This window comes from Anthonomus grandis, chromosome 16, assembly GCF_022605725.1.
Source record: "Anthonomus grandis grandis chromosome 16, icAntGran1.3, whole genome shotgun sequence".
NCBI lineage: Eukaryota > Metazoa > Arthropoda > Insecta > Coleoptera > Curculionidae > Anthonomus > Anthonomus grandis.
Genome location: NC_065561.1, coordinates 9,339,088 through 9,362,988, shown reverse-complemented (window position 1 = coordinate 9,362,988; position 23,901 = coordinate 9,339,088). Strand labels below are relative to the sequence as shown.

The window sequence follows — 23,901 nt, the reverse complement described above, 5'->3', positions numbered from 1 at the left end:
ATTTTGTCTTTTTTCTGTCCAGTTGAAGAGTTTTTCTGTCTTCTTTCCACTCTGTCAAAGAGTAATTTTATAGTTGAAGGTCATTCTGTCTTACTTCCAGGGAGTCAAAGAGTCTGTCTTACTTCCAGTAAGTCAAAGAGTATGTCTGTCATTTTTCCAAGCATCTAAGGAGTAATTTTGCCCTTTTTCTGTAGAGTTGAAGAGTTTTTCTGTCTGTCGTTCACTTTGTTAAAGATTATTTTTGTCTTTTTTCTGCAACTGAAGAGTTCTTCTGTCTTTCTTCCACCTTGTCAAAGAGCAATTTTATCCCTTTTCTGGACCGTTTAAGGGTCATTCTGTCTTACATCCAGGAAGTCGAAGAGTCTGTCTGTCTTTTTGCAAACCAGCTAAGGAGTAATTTTGTCTTTTTTCTGCAACTGAAGAGTTCTTCTCTCTTTCTTCCACCTTGTCAAAGAGCAATTTTATTCCTTTTCTGGACCGTTTAAGGGTCATTCTGTCTTACATCCAGGAAGTCGAAGAGTCTATCTGTCTTTTTGCCAACCAGCTAAGGAGTAATTTTGTCTTTTTTCTGTACAGTCGAACAGTTTTTCTGTCTTTCTTTCACCTCGTCAAAGAGTAATTTTATCCCTTTTCTGAACAGTGGAGGGATCATTTTGTCTTACTTCCAGGAAGTCGAAAAGTCTGTCTGACTTTTTTCTAAGCAGCTAAGGAGTAATTTTGTCTTTTTTCTGCAATTGAAGAGTTTTTCTCCCACTTTGTCAAAAAGTAATTTTATCCCTTTGCTGAACAATTGAAGGGTATATCTCTCTCACTTAAAAGGTCTGTCTGTCTTACTTGAAGAGATTTCTGAAGGACAGTCATTCCTTTATTAATTTAATCCATCTCTATTTGGTTAAATTTGATTAATTATCTGATCGCGATCGACTTTCTAGAAGAATTTGCTTGTTTTCCTCTTACTCCTGATGGAACCCCAACAGACATGAATTTGGTCAGAAAATTGTCTTGTTTAGTTTTTATTTTTAAGGAATACAATAAGTCATGAAAACGTCTTAATGTTTTGCATTGTAAGCATTGAACAGATATTTGATTTTTCTTATGTTTTTAATATAGACTAAGGGAAGTCTTCGCATATTTTAATTCGTTTAACGTATAGAGGGGCTATTAATAGATCCTATAGACATCATTATCCCATTTTCTTCAGAAAAAGGATAAGGCGAGTTTTGAAATTAAACCCCTCAATTATAATAACGAATTACAATTATTATAGTTATAAACGGTGGTAACCAATTCTCCTATTTGAGATAGCAATAAATCAGGCTTTCACAAGCTTTTTAACTTACCTTGGACAAGTATCAATTCCCACACTAGCCAACGGAGCCACGGGCGTTGCGCATGATATGCTGACCCGCGCGCATTGCCCATATAAATCCACCACCGCGTACAAATTCGCATGTGGAACTACGCAAGCAGTGCCCTGTGATACTCCGTTTTTGAAGAACTCCAGAGATTTATCTGAGGAACGCATTACGCCCAACCTGAAATAAGCATTCTTTTTTAACAACAAAATAGAATTGTGTGGCTAAAAAAGCAAAATTAATGTAAACAAAGATGTTAATCGTAAAACTTGTGATTCAAGAATAATTGTTAATACAATATTATATAACAAAATGCTATTTCACATACCAAAAATCACCTAAACAAAAGCTGCATAATAAGAGAGTTACTTCATATTATTGAACATTATTTTAAAAAAATCTTTATGAAGTTAAATGGTTACCGTTTTTACAAAAATGTTCAACAAATTGTCCCCATTTGTTTGATCAATACATAATCTTGCTCGGCGAACCCACGACTCCTTACAAGCTTCGAAAATAAAATACTGGTGTCCACGGATTAAACCACAAGAATGTTCAATGAGCTCTTGAAGTTCTCTCGGAGTATTGACTGCTCCAGTATCATACACCAACTCTTACAAATAGCCCCACGGAAAAAAATCATAAAGCGTTAAATCGAGTGAGCGAGTGCGCCTTATCCGGATATTTTATTTATTCGGAAAGTCATTATTTAGATGTTCATGAACTTCTCGTCGAAAATATATTATTTATTTTATTGAATGATACCCTTTACAAACACCAAAGACACTAGATTGGTAATTACATGTAAAGGAGAAAGGGAACAATAAAATTAATACAAAGGCAAATCGTTATTGAAAATCAAACAGAAAAAAAACAAAAAGAAATAACTATTTACAACCTAAATTGCTAGTTTTTAGTCAGTAACAGCCTTAACTGTGCCCTGGACGCATTATTCTATGTAACCGCCAAACCGTCCATTCGAAGTTTGCCATATCGCTCATATGGAACCGACGACACAGATGGAAATGTCGGTCACTTAAGAGAAGTAGCAAACAGTTATCTGTCCTCCCGATAGAGTAGTAGTTGTTTTGTTTTTTCAATGCACGTGCTAATTTTTGTTGTGTAAAAGAAAACATTTATACCATGGAATTTCCTGACACTATGCAATATAAAGAAGTATCGAATATTCAAAGGAAGATGTTGAGGTAAGTTTTAAGAGATGATTGCTGTAATATACGCCTACAGGAGCGGTTAACGCTGATGCATCAAACCAGCATGTTTCTTTTCTTCGGTTTAAGGCTGGTTTATAGATGACGCAACGCAAGCTCGGTAACGTAACGTAACATCGAAGATCGTTTATAGATTGATATTGGTTACGCTGCGTTACGTTTGGATAGGATATTTTATAATTTTTTTTTGTGAAATAGGTACTTTTGACTCCACCATACATACAATAGTATGGGGAATCTTGGTTATGGTTTTAAAATCGAGATAAAAAAAATGTTCTCCGATTTCAAAATGTTTTACAGATCTTTGCGTTTCAGATGATTCTGAACATTTGTCTGTCTGTAACCAACGCGCATAACTCAAAAACTATCCGTTCGATTTAAAGGAAATTTGGTACGTTGTCTTTTGGGCTCCAGTAGGTCCCATTTTAAGATGATTAAAAACAACCCTTAGGGGGCGGAGTTAGGGAGGGAGAAGGAAATTAAAAATTTTTAAACATACATGCACATTGTATGACCAAAGTTGTATACCATGTATGTATTTTTTTATCTCTTTCTTACTTAAAATTGTCCAACAAAACGTTCACTTGTAAGGTATCGTAAATTTACCGTTCGGTTGGAAGAATCAATTAACAAAAAAAGTTACTTTTTTGTCATATTATTTTTTATTTAAATAACATAGTTTTTTTTAATTATAAGATTTAAATGACTTTTTAATTATTCATTCTATAATGTAAAAATATTATCAGTAATTTTATTCTCCTTTTTAGGAATTCATGTTGAATCTCGAGAAGTTCACGAGAGTTACTTGGACTATACACAAAACTTTTAAAACTAGTGAAAAGACCCGCAATCTATTTAAAAGAATATATTTATGTCATTTTAATACACGATGCAGAAAACATACAAAACAAATAAGAAACAAAAGATCAAGAAATATAAACTGTCCCGCAAAATTATTTATAACAATAAGACGATTTTATGAAAATTCCAAATCCAAAGAAAAAGTCGATAAACAATATCCATGTATAGTAGAGCTGCGCAATAGTCATAACCATAGGATAGATGTGGCAGACGCTCTTAGGAAAAGACCTGTAAGCCCCAATGCCAAACAAAAAATTTTAGATTTATTTGAGAAAGGTCAGCGGCTTCTGCATTGCTTTCCTGCAATATGGGGAACGGATTGGTACAAACATGCTCAAAAAACTCGACGAAAGTTTGGCATCACAAAATGGCACATCATTTAAAATAGTGCAAGTAGAAGAACATTATGGGGCCGCCATATCAACTCCGTTAATGCAGAGAGCCCAGAAGCTTCCGCAAGCATCCGAAATATTATTCGTCGATGCTACAGGAAACTGCGACCTACAAAACCAAAAAAATTATTTCTTTCTAACCCAGTCAGAAATTGGTGGTGTTCCAATTGCCTGCGTTCTTAGCAGCAGCCAAAAAAGTGAGGTATTTGACGCATTAGTTAAAGCTCTTCTTGATATTCAAATTCAAATTCAAAAGACTTTTATTACCACTTAAACATTGTACATAGAAAATTACATTTTTTTATTACAAGAATTTACACAATGCTAAGAGTAATGCGGACTGAACTGCGATTATAAAAACAACCGATAACACATACACGAGCTAGCGCGCATGTGCTGCTCAGACCGTTAAAACATACTAACCTAATTACAACTAAAAGAAGAATAAAGACTTTCCCAATTATAATTATTAAGAAAATAAGTCATTAAACCCTAAAAACATATAAAAGATAAAAACAAAGAAAAATATAGTGTAATAATTTACTATATCAATTACATTAATATAGGTACCATCTGTGCAATAGACAGAGAGGAGGAAGGGCGGCAAAAAACACGAGCCGAGGCTGGAAAACCAGGGCAACACGACGCAAAAATGAATAGATATTCCAAAATGAACCATTTAAAATTTTATTTTTATGCCTGCAAGATCAACAAGACCAGTGTTGATTTAAAAAGTAAAAATTCAAAAATAATATGGTTGCAATTAAATAAAAATAATTAAATTATATTTTTAATAAAAATTTGATGGCGTGAATTTGTTAAAATGCCTATGTTAGTTGAGAATCAAGAAGAATTTCTTTAACATATGCAATAAATTTCTTTGGTGAACTATTTTTAATGTATTCCGGTAACCTGTTCCACATATGAATGCCTACATACTGGAATGATTTTTTGAAACCTGATGTTCGATGAAATGGAATTCTAATTAAATTTGGATTTCTTACATTGTGTATATAATCATGGTGAAAAAATAAGTCTCTTAAATATGGCGGCTGACCTGATTTAATTATTTTGTAAATTAAATTATACATATGACACTTCCTTCTATTTCTTATATTTAATATAAAATGTGAATTTAGATAAGGAGTAATGTGGTCTCTATACGATATATTAAAGGAAAAACGCATACAACTATTTTGCAGTTTTTGCACCGTCCTTGACAGAGATACGGTTAGTGAGTCGCCATACACAATGTCCGCATAATCCACCAAAGACAGTACAAGCGAATTGCAAAGCAAATATTTGGTGTTTGATGGTAACTGATTTTTGTATTGATATAAGTTTTTTAAACGACCGTAAGCAATTTTAATTTTGTTCTTAATGTGGGAGGCAAAGCTGAGATTTGAATCGAATATAACCCCTAGATTACGTTTTTCCGCAACGGTTGGTATAGCTGTTCCATTAATATTAATTTTAAAATTTTCCATGCAATCTAGAAGATGACTTTTATTTTGTGAAAAAAACATTGCACATGACTTTGAAGCATTTAATTTGAGGTTATGGTTTTCAGCAAACAAAGCAATTTGATTTAAGTCGGCGTTAATTTTATTCTGTGCCACCTGAGCGTCTGATATTTTAAAAGAATTATAAATTTGGGAGTCGTCAGCAAATTGGTGCAGCTTAGAATTTTCGATGCACTGATTCATATCAGCAACATATAAAGAGAAAAGTAAGGGGCCTAATATGGAACCCTGAGGCACCCCTTTTTTAAATGACAAAAACCTTGAAAATTTAAATTCACCATTATTCACCGTTCGGACACAATGTAACCGATCTTTAAGATAAGAGCTAAAAAAATTTATGGCATTTGCCGAAAAACCATAATAGTGCAGTTTTGCCAAAAGCATTTGGTGATCTATGGTATCAAATGCTTTACTTAGATCTAAAAGAGTTAGGCAAGTTATTTCCTTTGAATCCTCTTTAAACCTGATATCATTAACAATACTGATAAGACTTGTTATAGTACTATAAGATTTACGAACTCCTGACTGGCAATCAGGAATAATTTTTAAATTATAAACATAGTCAGCTATTTCGTTATATACGTGACGTTCTAAGATTTTTGAAATGACAGGCAGAATACTTATTGGCCTAATGTCTTTATAATCTGTTGGACAAGGTATTTTTGGTAAGGGAATGAGTATCGCTTTTTTCCAATCATCGGGGAATTGGTTTTCTAAGATGCAGGAATTTAAAATATTGACTAATGGCTTAGACAAAAAGGAAGACATAGTTTCAGATCTCTAATGGAAATTCCATCACCACCTATTGCATTTGACCCTATTTTATTTTTAATATCGACAGTTTTATTTTCAGTTATAAGACTTATATTAAATTCCGTCTCAAAGTGACTAAATGTATTTGAATTATAAAAGTTAAGTTTTTCTAATGATGTTGAATTAGTAGGGCCCACGGTGTTCGAAAAAAAATTATTTAAGTCCTCGGGTAAATTGAGATTTTCAGGAATAGAGTCAATCTTTTTTTTAGTAAAATTAAGTTTTTTTGCTTTGTTCCAAAATTCTTTACCCTTTTCTGTAGACATTTGCTTGAAAAAAGTAATTTTTTCGCGATTAATTGCGTGTTTAGTATAATTCTTTAATTGCCTGTAATATGACAAATTCACGAGAGTTTTTTGTCGAGTATATTTTTTCCGAGCTTTGTCTCTTAATTTAATTAGATGTTTAATATTACTCGTTATCCACGGCGTAAATGGTCTATCCTTATATAGTCTTGTTTTAAACGGAGCGTATTTATTTATTAAATAGGAAATATTATTGCTAAGTAATGACACTTTTTGATTAATGTCAGAAATATAATAAATATTATGCCACTGTAGCTGCTGGGCCTCCTCCCCAAATGAAGTCATGTTAATACTATTGTAGTCCCTGGACCTAACAACTTTTTTACATAATTTAGATTTTGGTAAGTTTAAAATCGCTTGAACTAGATTATGATCAGATATGGACTCCGATATACAGGTAGATTCAGAGCTAAGACACTCGATGTTACTGCTAGCTACAATGACGTCAATAAGGGTATTAGACCGATTGTTGATTCTAGTAGGGTTATTAATCAGTTGCCGAAGATCGAATACTTCCAAAAGATACTTAAAGTTTTGAGTTGCTGCAGTTGGTCTAAGTAAATCTATATTTAAGTCCCCCATAAAAATTATACTATCATAGCATGGAACAGATATAGTAAAAATTTCTTCAACAAGTTCAAGAAATGTAGGCATGCTAGAAGAGGGTGGCCTATATATATTTACTAATAAAATATTTCTTTTATTTGCAATAAACCTTATACTTAAATACTCAAACTCATCAGTTATATGGGGAAATGTTACTAAAGAGAACTTAATGACTTTCTTTGCATAAATACCAACCCCGCCACCCCGCCCATTCTGATCTTTCCTTATAAAATTATAATTAGGTATGTTAAAAATTAAGCTATCATCATCTGGTGTAAGCCAAGTCTCTGTAACTCCCAAAATATCAAAGTCATATTCACTGGCATAATTTAGAAATTCATCGAAACCAGTTTTTATGGAGCGAAGATTTAAATGAGCAACACTGAAATTGGCCTCAGATTGCCGATTCTGCAGGATTTCAAAACTATCCCCCATTGTATACGTCAACCCTTCGCCACCCCAACCCGTGCCAAACCCTGATCAGTTACAACCTAAAGTTATAATGACAGATGACGACCTCAATGAAAGAAAAGCACTGCAAAAACACTTTCCAACTTTTCCAAGTTGCTTTTGTGTATTTTTCATGTCCTCAAAGCGTGTTGGCGTTGGCCAAATATGTCAAAGAATGATGTGCCTAAATCTGGAAAGCAACATTTTTATCAAATGTTTCGAAAACTGGTGTATGCTAGATCGGAGAGCGATCTAGAAGAAGCAAAGGAATTTTTTTATTCACAATGTAAACACACCAAATTTCGTTCATATGTCGAAACATTTTTTATTTATATACATAACTGGTCAATATGTTACCGAAAAAATTTGCCATTAAAAGGATTAGATACGAACAATTACGCAGAAGTTATGTTTAGACTTCTAAAAAATATTCCACTCGAAAGGACAAAAGCTTTTAACTTGCCTCAGCTAACCGATTTTATTTGCACTGGCTTCGAATGTTATTATACGCAAAGAATACTAGACATTGTTTTAGGCAGGGTTTACAAAGTCTTTCAGGAGAGATACATGCCCAAGGAACCAAAAGTTATAGCAAATATTAAAGATTTGGGTAATCAACAATCAAATCCTGAGATATTTTACACTGTCGATATGATTTTTTGCAATGTGTTATTGGGCATAACGCTAGACACTGCAAGCATCAGGCAGCAGCAATTTCAAAATATAATATCCTGTTCACGATTAATACAGTATCACACCAAAACAAACTTTCTCTATTTGAATTAGCAACTGGAACTAGAGCAAATGAAGAAATGTTTTTACCGCTTTTGCATGATGAGCAGGGACTAAATTTAAAATCTAATAAAAGTAATAGGGCTGAAACCAACTGGGTTGAAACCATTGAAACCAATAGCGACAACAATGTAGATGATTCTCACAAAGCCGTTGATCAACATACATCCGACTCCACTACATCAGAGATAATTGAAGAGCTTAAAACGAGGTGGAAGCAACACACAGATCATATTTTTAAGAATTTAACTAATGACCCTATTAATTTTGTTTCAGCAGTGACAGCCTATCTCGATAATGCCAACAAATATGGAAAATCAACTCCTGCTTTGCTGAGCGGACTTCACACTTCATTTAAACATAAAGGACAATTGCCGAGTTTTTGTAAAAAGAAAAAAATTCACCAAAAGGGGTACTAAAATTAGTGTACAGCCAACAGCTATAAGTACAACAACTACCATTACTGGAAAAAGATTATTAGGAAGACCCTCCGAAGGTGGAAAAGTTCACATGAAAAAAGCTCCGCATTCTTTAAATGCATGTGTTTTAAAAGGACAGTCAATAGGGGACACGAAGCAGAAAAAAATAGTTAACTAAAATATTTAACCGAAACTGTATTTGATGACAAATAAAGCATTTTATTAATTATTTGATTTTTTTATATGCAATAAGGCGATCAAATACTGAGTAGGGTGGAGCGACAGTATAGGACTTAATTTTTTTTTTTGGAAAATCAAAATGCCTGACTTGGGTAAAGATGTGCTTGGGAGTAAGAGGTTTTTTTCTCTTTTTATTTATTTTATACTGACATCCCCTCCACCGCGACAGGGCCTGAATTTTTGTCGTTTTTTTTTTTTCAAAATTAAGATGCCTGGCTTTGGGAAAGATGTGTTTAGGAATAAGGAGTGTTTTGCTGTTTTTATTTTTTTTTACTAGCATCCTCTCTACCGCCACAGGGTGTATACATATATATAAATATTTTTTTAAGTATCATGATACCTGGTTTTGGGAAGAATATGCTTGGGAATAAGAGGTTTTTTGATGTTTTATGTTTTTTTTCATATCCCAACAACTCACCGACCAAAATCCCTATAAATAACCCAGAATAAAAATACACATATTATGGTTTTGTAAAGCAAAAATTTATTTCAAAAATGTACTAATAATTGCGCAACACTACTTTGAAGGAAATCTTTTTTAGTCTCAAATTTTGGCATAATGGACCGTGACTCTAATTTACTTTTTATTGCTCCATCTCTTCTTTCATAATCACAAACCGTAATAGATACCTCAGTCACCAGTTTTACGGCTCTTTCCACAGCTTGTGTGTGGCAAGGGTAATCTTTAATATATGATATTGCGGAATGTTCTGGATCGTTTACTATTTCTTGTAGCTCAACTTCCGTTAATGAAAACGTTATTGGTGGTTCGGTCCAACTTACATGTTGGCAGTCTACTAGCTCATAGTAATCTGAACCTTGAAAATTGAAATCTGGAACGACAAAATTTCGTTGTTTTAATTCACTATGATGTGTTTTAGCCCTGGTCTTCAAAATTCTGCAATAAGCTAGCTGCCTTATATATCTCCGATCATCCCACAACATAGACAATATTATATTTTCCGGGTGTCCAAAAAAACCATTCCTATTAATCACTTTGTGAATGATTTTTTTTAAGTCATCTGACAAATAATTGCATAATTGAATGGTTTTGAAAATATGTTTTGCGCCATAAATGCATGAAGGCTTCGTTTTAATAAAAAACCACATAGGGCCATACACTTTTAATTATGAATGTTACTAATATAATTAAGTTTTGAGTTGGATTTGCGGTGCTTACGTATAAACGTAATAGTCTGTTTGCAGTAATCAACCATCGGGAATGGACTAGTCGACCTGGGTCACGTTTTAAGAGAGATTCGGAGCAGTAACCATTTTTAATAGCTAAACATATTTCATAAAGGTATTTTTGATCTGTACTTAACTCTAAGTTAGTATCAATATCAGGTAATTCACACGCTATTATAGAAAATTCTACGCTTGGTAGTTTTTCGCAATCGTTTAACAGCTTTCCTATAGGCCCACGAAATGCTTGAGGTCCAGTTGTTTCACCGTCAAGGTGTTGCAGTATATGTCGCAGAGGAAGCTCATTCGCATGCAACTGGCAAATAAACCATTGCAGGGGTCGCTTAATGTTTCTTTCGAGTAATGAAATAATTCCTCCCTTGGATCCTACATTGATGTTTGTTCCGTCGCAACCAACCGCTTCTAAACTGTCGAGCGAAATTGAGGAGTTATCTAAGAATTCAGTCAAAGAATTCAAAATGCTTAAGCCAGAAACAGGGGAAAGATGACCGATATAGTTTGAACCTGGTTCTTGTAATAAAGTTATATGTTCCTTGACTACTGTCCTTTTTCTATTGTCCGTAAATATTAATGTTTTGTCTTTACGTCCATCGAAGTACAAACCCCGCAACAGACCTATCTTTGAAGTTTTTTGTAGTTCTTGTCTTTTTTTCTGTCTTGCACGTCTGACTTTATGACGATCAATGATGTTCTGGGAGTCTTCGCTACTAATAATTCCATAATCTTGAAGCACGGCTGAAGCTATCGCTGCACCTGCTCTGTCTGACACCGCGTATCTGTCTAACGTATTTGCCAACATGCAAAGGCTGCTAGTATTACGATTGCTGTTTGACGTACTTGGATTATCAGAAAATAGTGGCAGTTCGGGAGAAAGACTGTCTTCATCGTTATCATATTTACCTTGCTCACTTTCGAAATCAGGTTGACCTTCAAGCAGCAAAATATCACTGCTGTCAAAAGATGTGCTCGGTTTCGGCTTTTCCGCTATGTTGTCTTTTTGACTCCTATTTTCTCTTTTTTGTTGATGTCGAACAGCCTTAAAATCGACAGACCCAATCATCATTTTTCTGTCCGACCTCTGATCTTGCAGGAATGGGCGTTCATTTAGAGGAACCTACAAATATTGACATTTGAAGAATCACAAATACAAACAAACATTAATTACCCATACTCTTACCTTATTTGGTTTTGAACATGAACAGTTTTGAAAGTCAACACATTTGCATACGGCAACGTCAAATAATCGTTGGCTATCCTTTACAAAATGTTCAGCTTTGGACTTATACGAAGGAACGTCTTTTCTTTGTCGGTATGGCTTTAGGAGATCTTTTCTTTTTTTCTGGTACTCTTTAATTAGCGCCACAATTCTCTGATGACTTACTGTTGGTACAGACGCAGATTTCCAAATCTCTTCTATTTTTTGAGCGACAACTTCTGAAGCTTCGGATACAAGAAGATTGCGATTAACTTGACTTTCTTCCAAGTTATGTCGAATCCATAAAAAATATTTTATTACATCGGAAAAAGTAGGTAAAACCGAACAAACCAAGTCTTTTGGTGCATCAAAAATTGGACATTCAATTGCACTTCTTGTTGTAGACATTTTATTTTTTTATCACAAGTCAAAAAACGGAAAACAAATGCACGTGGGTACGTCGCCTACTAGCGTGATAAAACTAACTCGGGATCGGGATCGCAATAACCATTGGGGGATCGGAATTGGTCCTACTCGGAATTTGTCCTACGTTTACGAATCCGGCCGAACGGTTAAAAACAGTGCTGTCAGACCTCTAAAATATTCTTAGCAAAGTGACCGAAATTCAGTATTCAGTTCAGGGAGGGGGATACTGTGTGAAATTGAATGTGATACCAACCATACAACAACTACAACGAATAAGGCCGTTCAACCTAGAACTTATTGTTGTGTGTGTGTGTGTGTTGCAAAGATGGAAGGATTTGGTAATCAAAGATTTTTTGATCAAGAATTTATTAATGAAGCCAGAAGGTATGAAACTTTTAATAAAATTTAAATTTAAAATTAAATCAGTTTTATACTTATACAAATTATTATAAAATAGACAATATAATTATGAGGAAAATCGAAGTTTTATGACCAATATGCTCTATTTTTTTTAAATATACGAAACCTGATCCAACCTTGGGCCAACCTAACTCGCCCTAACTTTGTCTAATCAAATGAAAACGACTGGACATCAATTTAAGCATTATTAAAATTTATTGGCTACACAACGTCCTGGTGACTTGGGTTGGCCCAAGGTTGGGTTAGGTTTTGAATATTTTAAGAAAATAGAGAATATTGGTCATAAAACTTCGATTTACCTCATATATTGCCTATTTTACTTGGATCGTTACGTTATTGCCCGACCATTATCGTTAATGTGCGAATTTTCATCATTGACCGTAACATATACACTATACAGAATACCCCATATTTCCATATAACTTAATAATACAGTTGCCGCCCGCGTGCGCCATCTAGCTATTAACAGTTGCGACACAGACAATCCATCGCATCGGTCGCTATTTAGCTGCCGAAATTCGTAAATACGGCGTTGTCAAATATAAATACCTCCTACCCTTGCTTCTATATCGAAATACAAACCCAGGATTTTCGAAGAGAAGCCGAACCGTTCCGATCGACCGTAGGACAAAATCTGAGTAGGACTAATTCCGCCTTCTCTAACCATTAACCACAGTCGGGGAATACGAGTTCTACCGATATCGACCGACAATCTATTGGCGTTGTGCTCGTAACAAAGGACAACTAAGCTTCGGATAAGTATTAGCACCGTCTAGTTTACAACAAGTCAGACCACTCGAGTGGCCCTGAAATCGATTGCCCCACCCCCCGTTCCTCACCTCGCCATGCATCGGCTGGGTAGAGCCCAGGTTTAGTTTTCGCAAGTACGTTAAGTTGTGTGCATCCGTTTCGCGAGAGAGTTTTTGCTTGTAGCGTTTTAGACAATAATTTTGTTACATACTACTTGTATAAATATAATTACCCAATAATAAAGTAGTATGTATTTCATCCCTATATGTTAAATATTTTGTTCTGTATTTTGTGTCTTAAAAAATAGTTTATTATTTATTTTCTCCCCGTAATGTTACTGAAATAGTTTTAGCCGATTTTACAACCTATTATCCCAAACCAACACACCCCACTTCTTTTTGTCGGCCACCAATGTCGGCGTTTAAGACCCGGTAAATTTTGATATTTTATATATATTTACTATATCCACAAATGAATACAAAGTATATAATTTACAAAACTACTTATTTAGCGCTTATTATGATAATTGTTTGTTATTCTTTTGCGTCTAAACGTCTAAACGTCTTAAATACACTTATTGTCTTATGAGCCTTCCTACTAAAATGTAGCCAAAATGTCCATTAAATTTCATACTGCTTTGGGAGCAAACTCCTAGGTCCTTTATTTCATCACACCTTTTTATTTTTTGATGTAAAATATAATAATCATCAATGATAGCATTGATTTTTCGCGTGTATGTAACAGCAGCATACTTCTTAACATTAATTGACATTTGATTTATTTTAAACCATATAGTGGAGCCCCATCGTGTAGGAACCACATATTCTGTCTTAGATTTAGAGGAACGTTTTCTAATAATTATGGCAGATTGTGTCAAAGAAAATCTAAATAAATTTCACCGGTCAATAGAGGTCGAAAAAAGTATGGTCTAAATTTTAATGGTTAAACATTTAATGAAAATCAAATGTTGACAATTAGATCTCTTTACAGCGTGCGGATTTTCCACTGCCCAAACATGATTGGTGTGGAAATTTTGCACTACATCTTGTGTAATTGTGGACTTGTCTGTACACAAAATTAACTCAAACGTAAAATCTTAATTTCTGCCGAATTGTTCTAAAAGCCACTGGCAAAATACTTCTAGGATGATCTTCAGGTTGTAATTCTTGTACCCATTGACAATGATAAGGATAATGCTGTTCTTGTCATATTGTCTTCCACATTTACTATGAGAAATTTCAACTTGAGCTGCTATGGCTCTAGTACTTATTTAACTCGAAAAATTCATCCATTATCCCAAAGATGCTGGTCATACACTTTTATAAAAGGTAAAAAACACGAAATCTACAGCATCACAAATACATTTAATAAAATAACGAAGGTTACATGTTTCGCTCGACTAAAGCATCATCAGACCTAAACAATAATTAAAATTATATAACCCGGAAAAAAAAGAATTCAACAAAAATTTACCATAACATACACAAAACACCTGACATATAAGTAAACAAAAATTACAATAAAGTGGCACTATCTATGTACAAAGAACTCAACTAAACAATTAAATCCATTACTTTTAGGAAATCCATTACTTTATTTATGTAATCGTCTCTTTTTAAGGCAAGTAAGCATGATCCCTTATCGGCTTTTATGAAAACTATATCGTTGTCCCTCATTTTCTTTTTTATAGATCTTAATATTTTGTTGTTGTTTCTCCTCTATTATATGGGTTGCCAAAAGTCCATAAAACTAGCATTACCCATAAGAGGGAAAGAAATAAGACATCCTTTGAAATATTTCGTAAACAAGCAACAACAGATAATATTATACAATATAATTCAACATCACCGTCCTCACATAAATTTGCTGCTTTCCATTCTTTATTTTACAGACTTTTTAACATCCCACTTTCTCGTGAAGCTTTTAAAAAAGAATTCCTTACCATTAAACAACTAGCAGTCAGTAACTTTTTCCCTCTTAAACCTATATATAAAATGTATTTTCAGTATGTGAACAAGTATAAATTATCATTTAATTTTATCAGGCAACAAACAAACTATATCAAAACTTTTAGGTCGTTTACTTATTTTGGACCAATTTCGTCGCAACTATCCCGCTTTTTTTCTTCCTTTGGCATAACCCCAGCTTTTAAAACCAATAATACCTTAAAAAGACATCTAATTAAAACTAAAGATAAACTACCCCCGCTATCTTCTCCAGGAGTTTATGAGATTAGGTGTAAAGAGTGCCCTGCAGTGTACGTCGGCCAGTCTGGTAGGAAGATTTCTACTAGGATTAGTGAACACAAGGCCCAATACAATAAATTTAAAAATACCGAAATCACAGTGACCAGATCAGCTTTTGCTAATCACCTTCTCGAGTCCAAACATGATTTTTCTGACAGCCAAAATATAAAAATACTGGATCAATGCAACAAAAGTAAAAAACTAGACTTCTTGGAGACAATGGAGATTAGTAAAGCTTTTAAAAGCCCAGATCTGTCCTGTGTTAATAAAAGGTTTGATTTTGATGGCCACCTAGTTTTTAATAACCTCAAGTAGTTCTAGACTCTTAAATGATGGTTAAATTTCTAAAATGTATAAAGTGATTTGATTGTTTAGTTAAGTTCTTTGTACATAGATAGTGCCACTTTATTGTAATCTTTGTTTACTTATATGTCAGGTGTTTTGTGTATGTTATGGTAAGTTTTTGTTGAATTCTCAACATAAACATGTAACCTTATTATATTATTCCGTTATTTTATTAAATGTATTTGTGATGCTGTAGATTTCGTGTTTTTTATCTAGTACTTATTGTGGGATCATCTTCGACCATTTATAAAATGCCTTCCTCAATTTGCATCATTTTAAGTTGAGCAGCTCTTCTAGCGTGGCCTTCTCATTGTTCTTTTAAATGCCCTTTATCACGAAGTCTAATAACTAAATTTATAAATATATGTCTAATAATCAAATTTATAAATATACGTGAAGCCGGATGATTTCTTAAAGAAAACTTTCCGCATACAACCTGCATTTCAAGAAGTAGAAGCTTTTTAGTGTTCTGTAAATTGTCCAAGCCTTCAAGGCCTAATCTATATTTAAACTTGACTAGCCTAATTTTGACGTTGAGCAGCGCCTTATTTAGACGTTAAATGCATCATCGGCGGGAAATTTGGATGTCTTTGGGAGCGATTACAGTGGCCATAGAATTGTGTTTTTTATATTATTAGTGATCACCTTGCACTTCCTAAAGCTATGTACACATAGATTCAATTATGAGCGGATTTAGTCGCATCAGTAAAAAAAGCTGATAATTGCCATATATTATTTACAAACTGTTGCATTTTGTAAACATAGGCCATTTTTTCCGCACAAAATAATCAGACAAATTAAATACGCACTATTAAACTATTACACTGATACTAATCGTATCAGTAGATATCGAACTAAAAATTCATACTGAAAACCATATAATCACACAAATGTTGATAAACGGTAGGAGCAGTAAACAAGAAACGCAACTTTTATATACACTACCGCTCAAAAGTATTTGCCCACCATGTATTCTTTTTAATATTTTAAATTAGATACAAAAATCTTATCTTTATACCTATATTTAGATTGTATCTCTTTTGTAAATTGCATATATGCTTAAACAGCATACCTATCAACTATAGTTCGTTGAAAAACACTGAGTATTAAAAAATAGTCTTGCAAATAACAAACAATGTAGTGAAAATATGCACTTCTTCTAAAAAACTAATCTGTTTACAGCTCGTTTGCCGATGAAATTTGAAACATTTAAAGGTGTTTAGTCTTCAAGAATTGATTTTGTGTAACATTGGTAAATAATTTCGCTTGCTTATTGACGATTGTCACCGTTTCTTTGCTGGTTTTTCAACATCCTTTAAAATGGCTAAAACAAAAGAGTTATCGGTAGAAACAAAAAGTATTATCATTGGACTTCATAAGGCTGGAAAGACTAACCGTCAAATTTCGACGGATTTGGGAATTCCAAGGCGGACTGTCGATTATAATGTTAGGAAATTCACCGGAGAATGGATTATTAGCAACAAACCTCGATCGGGAAGGCCAAAGGCAACAAGTTCAAAGGAGAATTTAAATATTATAATTACAAGCAAATGCAATAGACGCCAGCGCTTATCGCCCCTGAAATCACAGCAAAAAACCAACAAGGAGCGTAAAAAAGCGGTCAGTGTTTCGACAGTAAAACGGCGACTTTATAATGCTGGTCTTAAAGGACGTTTAGCTGTATCAAAACCGCTACTGAAGGATGTTAATAAGAAGAAAAGACTTGAGTGGGCCCAATCACACAAAGAATGGACCATTGATGACTGGAAGAAAGTTCTCTGGAGTGACGAGTCGAAATTCGAGGTTTTTGGAACGAAGAGGCGAGTTTTTGTTCGCCGTTATGCCAATGAAAGGGTCGCTGAGAACTGTACGGTGGCCTCAGTTAAACACGGTAGTGGTTCGGAGGATCTGCAGTGGGCGATCTAATTAGAATAGAGAGAATTCTTCGAAAAGAGGGTTACAAAACAATTTTAAGTGACAATGTACTTCCTTCTGGTACTTGAATAATTGAAGAAAACTTCATCTTTCAACATGACAATGTCCCCAAGCACACGTCGAAATTGTGCAAGCAATATTTAGGTCAATGACAAAGGCAACATCTTCTGAAAGTTTTGGTATGGCCCCCACAATCACCGGACCTCAATCCTATCGAATTACTGTGGGATGAACTGGATAGACAAGTGCGAAAATCATGCCCCACATCAAAAGAAGACTTGTGGAGGATCATCCAAGAAGAGTGGCACAAGATACCTCAGGAAACTTTGGACAAATTAATTAGAAGACTACCGAAACTCTGTGAAGCCGTTATTAAAAATCGAGGCGGACATGTAGATGAATCCAAAATTTGATTATCTTAAATTTAATTAATTGAAAAATTGTTTATATTCATTTTGTTATAATGTAAACCGTTTCATAAGAATAACTGATGGGTTTATTATTTTTAGTTATAACTTTAAAACAGTCATATGTGGGCAAATACTTTTGAGCGGTGGTGTAGGTGATTTTTGATATATTAACTCCTTTTGACGAATCCTAAAAGCACTTAAAATAAATGACTCAACTTTGAAAACACCTGTATAATATTACATGCTATTCAGCGGGAAAAAATATCATATTTTAACACACTTTCTACAAAAAAAAATCGTGATTTTTGGAAAAATGCTAATAAACTACATCTAACTAAATCAAAGAATACCGATTTGCCTTGTAATTTAAGTAATCCAGAAGCCCTAAATAATTATTTGTCTCAATGCGTTAACCAAATTAACAATAATATATCACAAACCAAATTACATTTTTATAATGAAAATAAATGGAATAATAGTAATCAAGAATTAAATTTAAGTCTTCTTGATGAAGAAAGCGTTAACAGTATAATTAAAACCATAAAAATCAAATGCTATAGGAGCTGACGGACTTTGTATAAATGATTTTAAACTTTGCCTACCTTTTTGTAAAAACCACTTCTAATCATTTTAAATACTTGCATTCTTACAAATGTATATCTCGATAGGCAAGACATAAGGCCTATAAGTATTTTATCAGTAGTTTCTAAAATTTTAGAAAAGCATATTCACCAACAACTTTATAATTTTGTTAACTCATTTGGTATACTTCCAGATACGCAATCGGGTTTTAGGAGGAATTATAGTACAACTACTAGTCTGGTGGGAATGTTAGATAATATAAGACTTAATGAAAAACATAAACAAAGTACTTGCATTTTAATTGATTTTAGCAAAGCGTTTGATACAATAAATCACTCAATGCTCCTTGCAAAGTTAGGATATTTTGGTTGTTCCGAATCCGCAGTATCTTAAAAACAGATCACATTCGGTGTTGTTAAAAACCAAGAATGAAAGTTTGGAGCACTCAAAGTATCTTGACATGGAAATTGGTGTTCCTCAGGGCTCCATATTGGGACCCCTTTTATTTTCGATTTATGTTGCGGATATGCATAACTGTATTGAACATTGTAAATTACAACAATATGCTGATGATTCTCAGATATACGTGTCATTACATTTTTTAAATTTTAATATTTCTGAGCAAAAAATTAAATCGGATATACTAAACATAGTTAATTATTCCAATGAGCATAACTTAAAAATTATCCCTAAATCTAACATCATTTTATATGGCTGTAATTCAGGAATTCTGAGACACAAAGAACAAATTAAACATAGGCTATATGCGTCTCAGAAATCTGTACAGATTTAAAAATGTCTTAAATAGTATGTAGCGTTTTATTTTTCTACTCCTTATGTTCACTAACGCTCCATTGATATTTCATTAATTTCAATAATTACATTAATAATTTCAGTCAACTTCTTTTGTTTATATTTCTTTAAATTCACACTGTCAATGACACATTACTACTGTAACGCATCACTCTCCTGGTTTAATTATCCATGCTTTCTGTTGACGGTCCGTCACTTTTCTGATTGGTCTTAGTTAATGTTTTTTCTGATTTGCTGATATTGACAGCTCAGGCGAGAGGTGGGGTCGTTACTGATTTAGTCGGTACTGGGTCCATTTTTCGACGACTTGTTCCAGTGTCGCATATAGGAGCACACGTAAAAGGCCAGTTTTTTATTTCCGAAGTTTGTAAAGCAGGAAGTGGCCAATATGGTTTGTAATTTATAGTCCTTAATCTTGTTCCTTTAGGAAAATGTTTAATTCATAATTCTGGTGCAGGATTCCCAAGATTTTGATGGATAGATAATGAAACTTAGCAAGGTGAGTGTGTCACATTTTTAATGCCATTCATTTTTTTATCGACAGTGAATACAATGGCAACCGTTGTTTTAGGGTTTTACTTTTCCGTTTTCCTCTTTATTCTTCTTCAATTATTGCTGAAAGTGGTGGAGCTGGAGCCAGAGTTAGAGCTAGTATTAGAGATTCCCAGTCCGGATAGCTGAGCTACAAATGGCATACATTCACAGCCTCGGTTTTGAAGGCTAGCTGTTCATTTCTTGGAGGAATATACAGGCCAGTTTATTCCATTTATTTAAATATTACTAACCATAGATTTGTCTCACTTATTTAAATTTTTATTAATATACCTTTTATTTCAATTTAACGTTACAAATATTTAATCAATGTCATAATTTGATACGTCAATTTCTTATCTATAATATTAGTTATTTTTTGTTCAGTATTTTTCAGTACCCTTTTTGGTAATTAAGTAGATATAACACGGTTAAGGCTGATATGCCTTAGGTAAAAAGGTTCATGAACTTTCCCCTGCGTACTACAAATATATACAAAAAACTTTAATAATTGCAATTTATTTTTCAAGTGCTGAAATCTACCTAGTAGCGAAATCATAATTTAATTGTTACTTTTGTCAAACCTATTTTAATCATATCAACATTATTCATATTTTAATTGATATGAAATTATTAACATTTATCAGATTAGAACATGCGGTGTGTACATATTACTTTGATGTAAATATAATTTGGTTGTATTGTTGAGATTTTTTTTGCCTCTTTAATACTACTTTATCCAGGGTCATTTAATTGTTAATTGAAACCTATATACCAAGTCTTTTTCTTAGTTTTCTTTTATTTATTAAAAAAAAAACTAAGTGACGCCCTCTTATTTAATAGTTATAAAATAAATTCTAGTTGCGATCCTATAGGTTTGAAATCTTGAGTTTAGTTGTGGGATGGGATCGAAGGAATAAAAACAAACGTCACTTTATGTACTGGCCAACGTTTCGCAATAATTTTATTGCTTCATCAGGGCCCTAAGGTAACAAAAAAGACACAATAAAAAAGGATTATTATATATAAACAAAATTTAACTTTTTGGGGTTATGTTGATACCACCAAAAAAGAAAAAAATAGAAAAACAAAAAAATCTTAGATTTGAATTAAAAAAAATACACAACAAAAAAAAATGATAAAATTGCTTACATAACAGTGTGATTTTGCTTGTCATAAAAAATCATGTTTACAGGACACACAGGTAACATAGAATATATAAAATATATTTTTTTTTTAACAAAAACGGTTTAAAATGATGGGTTGTATCACAGACAGTTGCTTTAAAATTGATTCTACGGTGTACAATAATAATTTAGCATCTAGCCAGAAAAACCGGGTATGCGAGAACACAATAGACGCATTCTTTTTAGTGATAAGAACCAAAACAGTCCCAAAAGTTTACATTTTGATTTGATCTATTAGATTAAAATAAGAAGAACTTAGATTGTCTATATCCGTTCTTTTATTTACCGCATTATTATGTTTTTATGTTTATCATTTCGGCTAGAAGTCTCTTTTTAAAAACTCTTTTTATGGGCCAACAGCAGCTTTTTAAAAAGAGACTTCTAGCCGAAATGATAAACATAAAAAAATATAATAATGCGGTAAATAAAAGAACGGATATAGACAATCTAAGTTCTTCTTATTTTAATCTAATAGATCAAATCAAAATGTAAACTTTTGGGACTGTTTTGGTTCTTATCACTAAAAAGAATGCGTCTATTGTGTTCTCGCATACCCGGTTTTTCTGGCTAGATGCTAAATTATTATTGTACACCGTAGAATCAATTTTAAAGCAACTGTCTGTGATACAACCCATCATTTTAAACCGTTTTTGTTAAAAAAAAAATATATTTTATATATTCTATGTTACCTGTGTGTCCTGTAAACATGATTTTTTATGACAAGCAAAATCACACTGTTATGTAAGCAATTTTATCATTTTTTTTTTGTTGTGTATTTTTTTTAATTCAAATCTAAGATTTTGTTGTTTTTTTTTTGTTTTTCTATTTTTTTCTTTTTTGGTGGTATCAACATAACCCCAAAAAGTTAAATTTTGTTTATATATAATAATCCTTTTTTATTGTGTCTTTTTTGTTACCTTAGGGCCCTGATGAAGCAATAAAATTATTGCGAAACGTTGGCCAGTACATAAAGTGACGTTTGTTTTTATTCCTTCGATCCCATCCCACAACTAAACTCAAGATTAATAGTTATAATCAAGTTTAGATTCTTTAATAGCCAGTCATAAGTGAACCTTCGAACAATCCCAAGCCTCCAATAATTCTGAGCTACCGCCTGCAAACTCTTGGCAAAATAGTAACACTGTAAAGTTAACGCCACAAGTAAAACCAAATATTATCTCTGCTATAGCATTATTCTTTCCTTACTCGACTACGGTGATATCGTATATTCTAATTCTATAACATCTGAGCTTTCTAGATCTATACAAAAATTTCAAAATAGCTGTGTAAGATTTTCTTATGGCGCTGCCTATCGGGAACATATCACACCTTATTTAAACATAAATTCTATTTTAAATATGGAAAGGAGAAGAAAATTATACATATATGCCTTTATATATAAAATAATAAAGTCGAGTCAACCCCCTTATTTAAATAAGTTATTTACTACTCTCTCGCATTTACACAATACTCGTAATGCTGGAAGTTTTAGAATACCTCAATATAGAACATGTAACTTCCACAAGTCATTTTTGATTGTCGGAGTTACAATGTGGAATAACTTGCCAAATAATATTAAAGATTTGCCACTTAATAAATTTTACAGCAAGGTTAAGCAAATTCTTCTCGACTCCCAACGAGATGCCCAGTAGTATGTTTAACATAAACTGCAAAATCAACTAAGACCAAAGATAAGCTGGCCTGTTTAATCTTTCTTTTGTAGTTCTCTTTTGTCTATTCTTGTTGCCTTCCGTCGCATGCCAGCCAAATTACTTTGCCATTTTAGTTTCTGCCCTTTTTAGTTTTAGTTTTGTTCTTTTTTAGGTTAATTAGGATTTTTTTTGTGTTTATTTATAATCTTTTCAGTTTCAATATGATGGTTTGTAATGTCATTTTCTTGTTAAGGCCTGTTTCACGCAATTGCGCTACCGGTTTTATATAATCGCGAAGCAGTTCCTTTTACCAAAAATTGTCAAATTTTATTTTCTCATGTTTTTTTTGGTAATAAACTTTTTTGACTTTTTTGACATACCTTACTCCAGCTCCAAGCGTATCTAAGTCACAAGGATAGTTATTCTTAATAGTTTTTCCGTTTATCATAACTGAAGCCCCGCTTAACATCCAAGTATCTTTACTTAAATCCGTTGCGGTGCTGGGTAGATCAACATCATCAGGTCTGACAGCTGTTACACCTAAGTAAAAAAATTTAAATCGATATATATAAAAAATTAAACAACCTTTATAGGAATTTTTACCTAATTCAATACTCCCTGACCACCTATCAACAATTTCGTCAAGAACAATCTCAAAGATCTCCATATCTTTTAATGGCCTATTTGAAAAGACTATGGCTCCATTAAATTCTGCTAGCGGTCTCGGTCTTACGGCAGTCAAACCGTTGTTTATTATGCGAGCATTCAAACCATGGACGTGATGAAACCTTAGATCGCTAAAATAATTGAACTGTTCACGCAAATTCATCATGTAATCCATAATTGTTACCTATAGAGAGTCGCATTAGATAAACTTCCATTGTTGGAATCAGGTGATGCGTGGTCATACATGTCCATTAAAGATACCGCAACACATTGGCCGTATAAGTCTAATAAATAAGCGAATGTATTACTTGATCGGAAGATACTCCAAGCATTCTGACGTTATAAGACGATATGTTAGCTTGGCTCCGCCCTCCTCTACGTCATCAAACCACCCCGAGCATGTTAACGATAAAATAAATAAATAACGACTTTCATTAAAACAAAAATCTACATAATGAATAAATGCTCATACAATACCTCGTTTATGTTTTAATGCAGTTTAAGTCTGGCGCAAGTCTAGCTTAAAGCTACTCAAATAAACCAGACATAAAC

The 23,901-nt window shown here is 33.3% G+C and overlaps 2 protein-coding genes across 2 annotated transcripts in view; both read right to left on the bottom strand.

Annotated features, from left to right (window-relative positions):
* The window catches only part of LOC126745453 (neuralized-like protein 4), a 121,609-nt gene that overhangs the window by 41,927 nt on the left and 55,781 nt on the right, over positions 1–23,901 (bottom strand). The window contains exons 10-13 of the mRNA XM_050453311.1: positions 23,534–23,633; positions 23,287–23,480; positions 23,064–23,223; positions 1,341–1,535 (exon numbers count right to left, since the gene is read on the bottom strand). Of these exons, the coding sequence (XP_050309268.1) occupies positions 1,341–1,535; positions 23,064–23,223; positions 23,287–23,480; positions 23,534–23,633 (649 nt within the window). The remainder of the gene's footprint in view (positions 1–1,340; positions 1,536–23,063; positions 23,224–23,286; positions 23,481–23,533; positions 23,634–23,901) is intronic.
* Positions 9,435–11,905, bottom strand: LOC126745454 (uncharacterized). The gene is made up of 2 exons (XM_050453312.1): positions 11,369–11,905; positions 9,435–11,305 (listed from the first exon to the last, which is right to left on the bottom strand). The coding sequence occupies exons 1-2, from the start codon at positions 11,792–11,794 to the stop codon at positions 10,079–10,081; spliced, it is 1,653 nt and encodes a 550-aa protein (XP_050309269.1). The 5' UTR covers positions 11,795–11,905; the 3' UTR covers positions 9,435–10,078.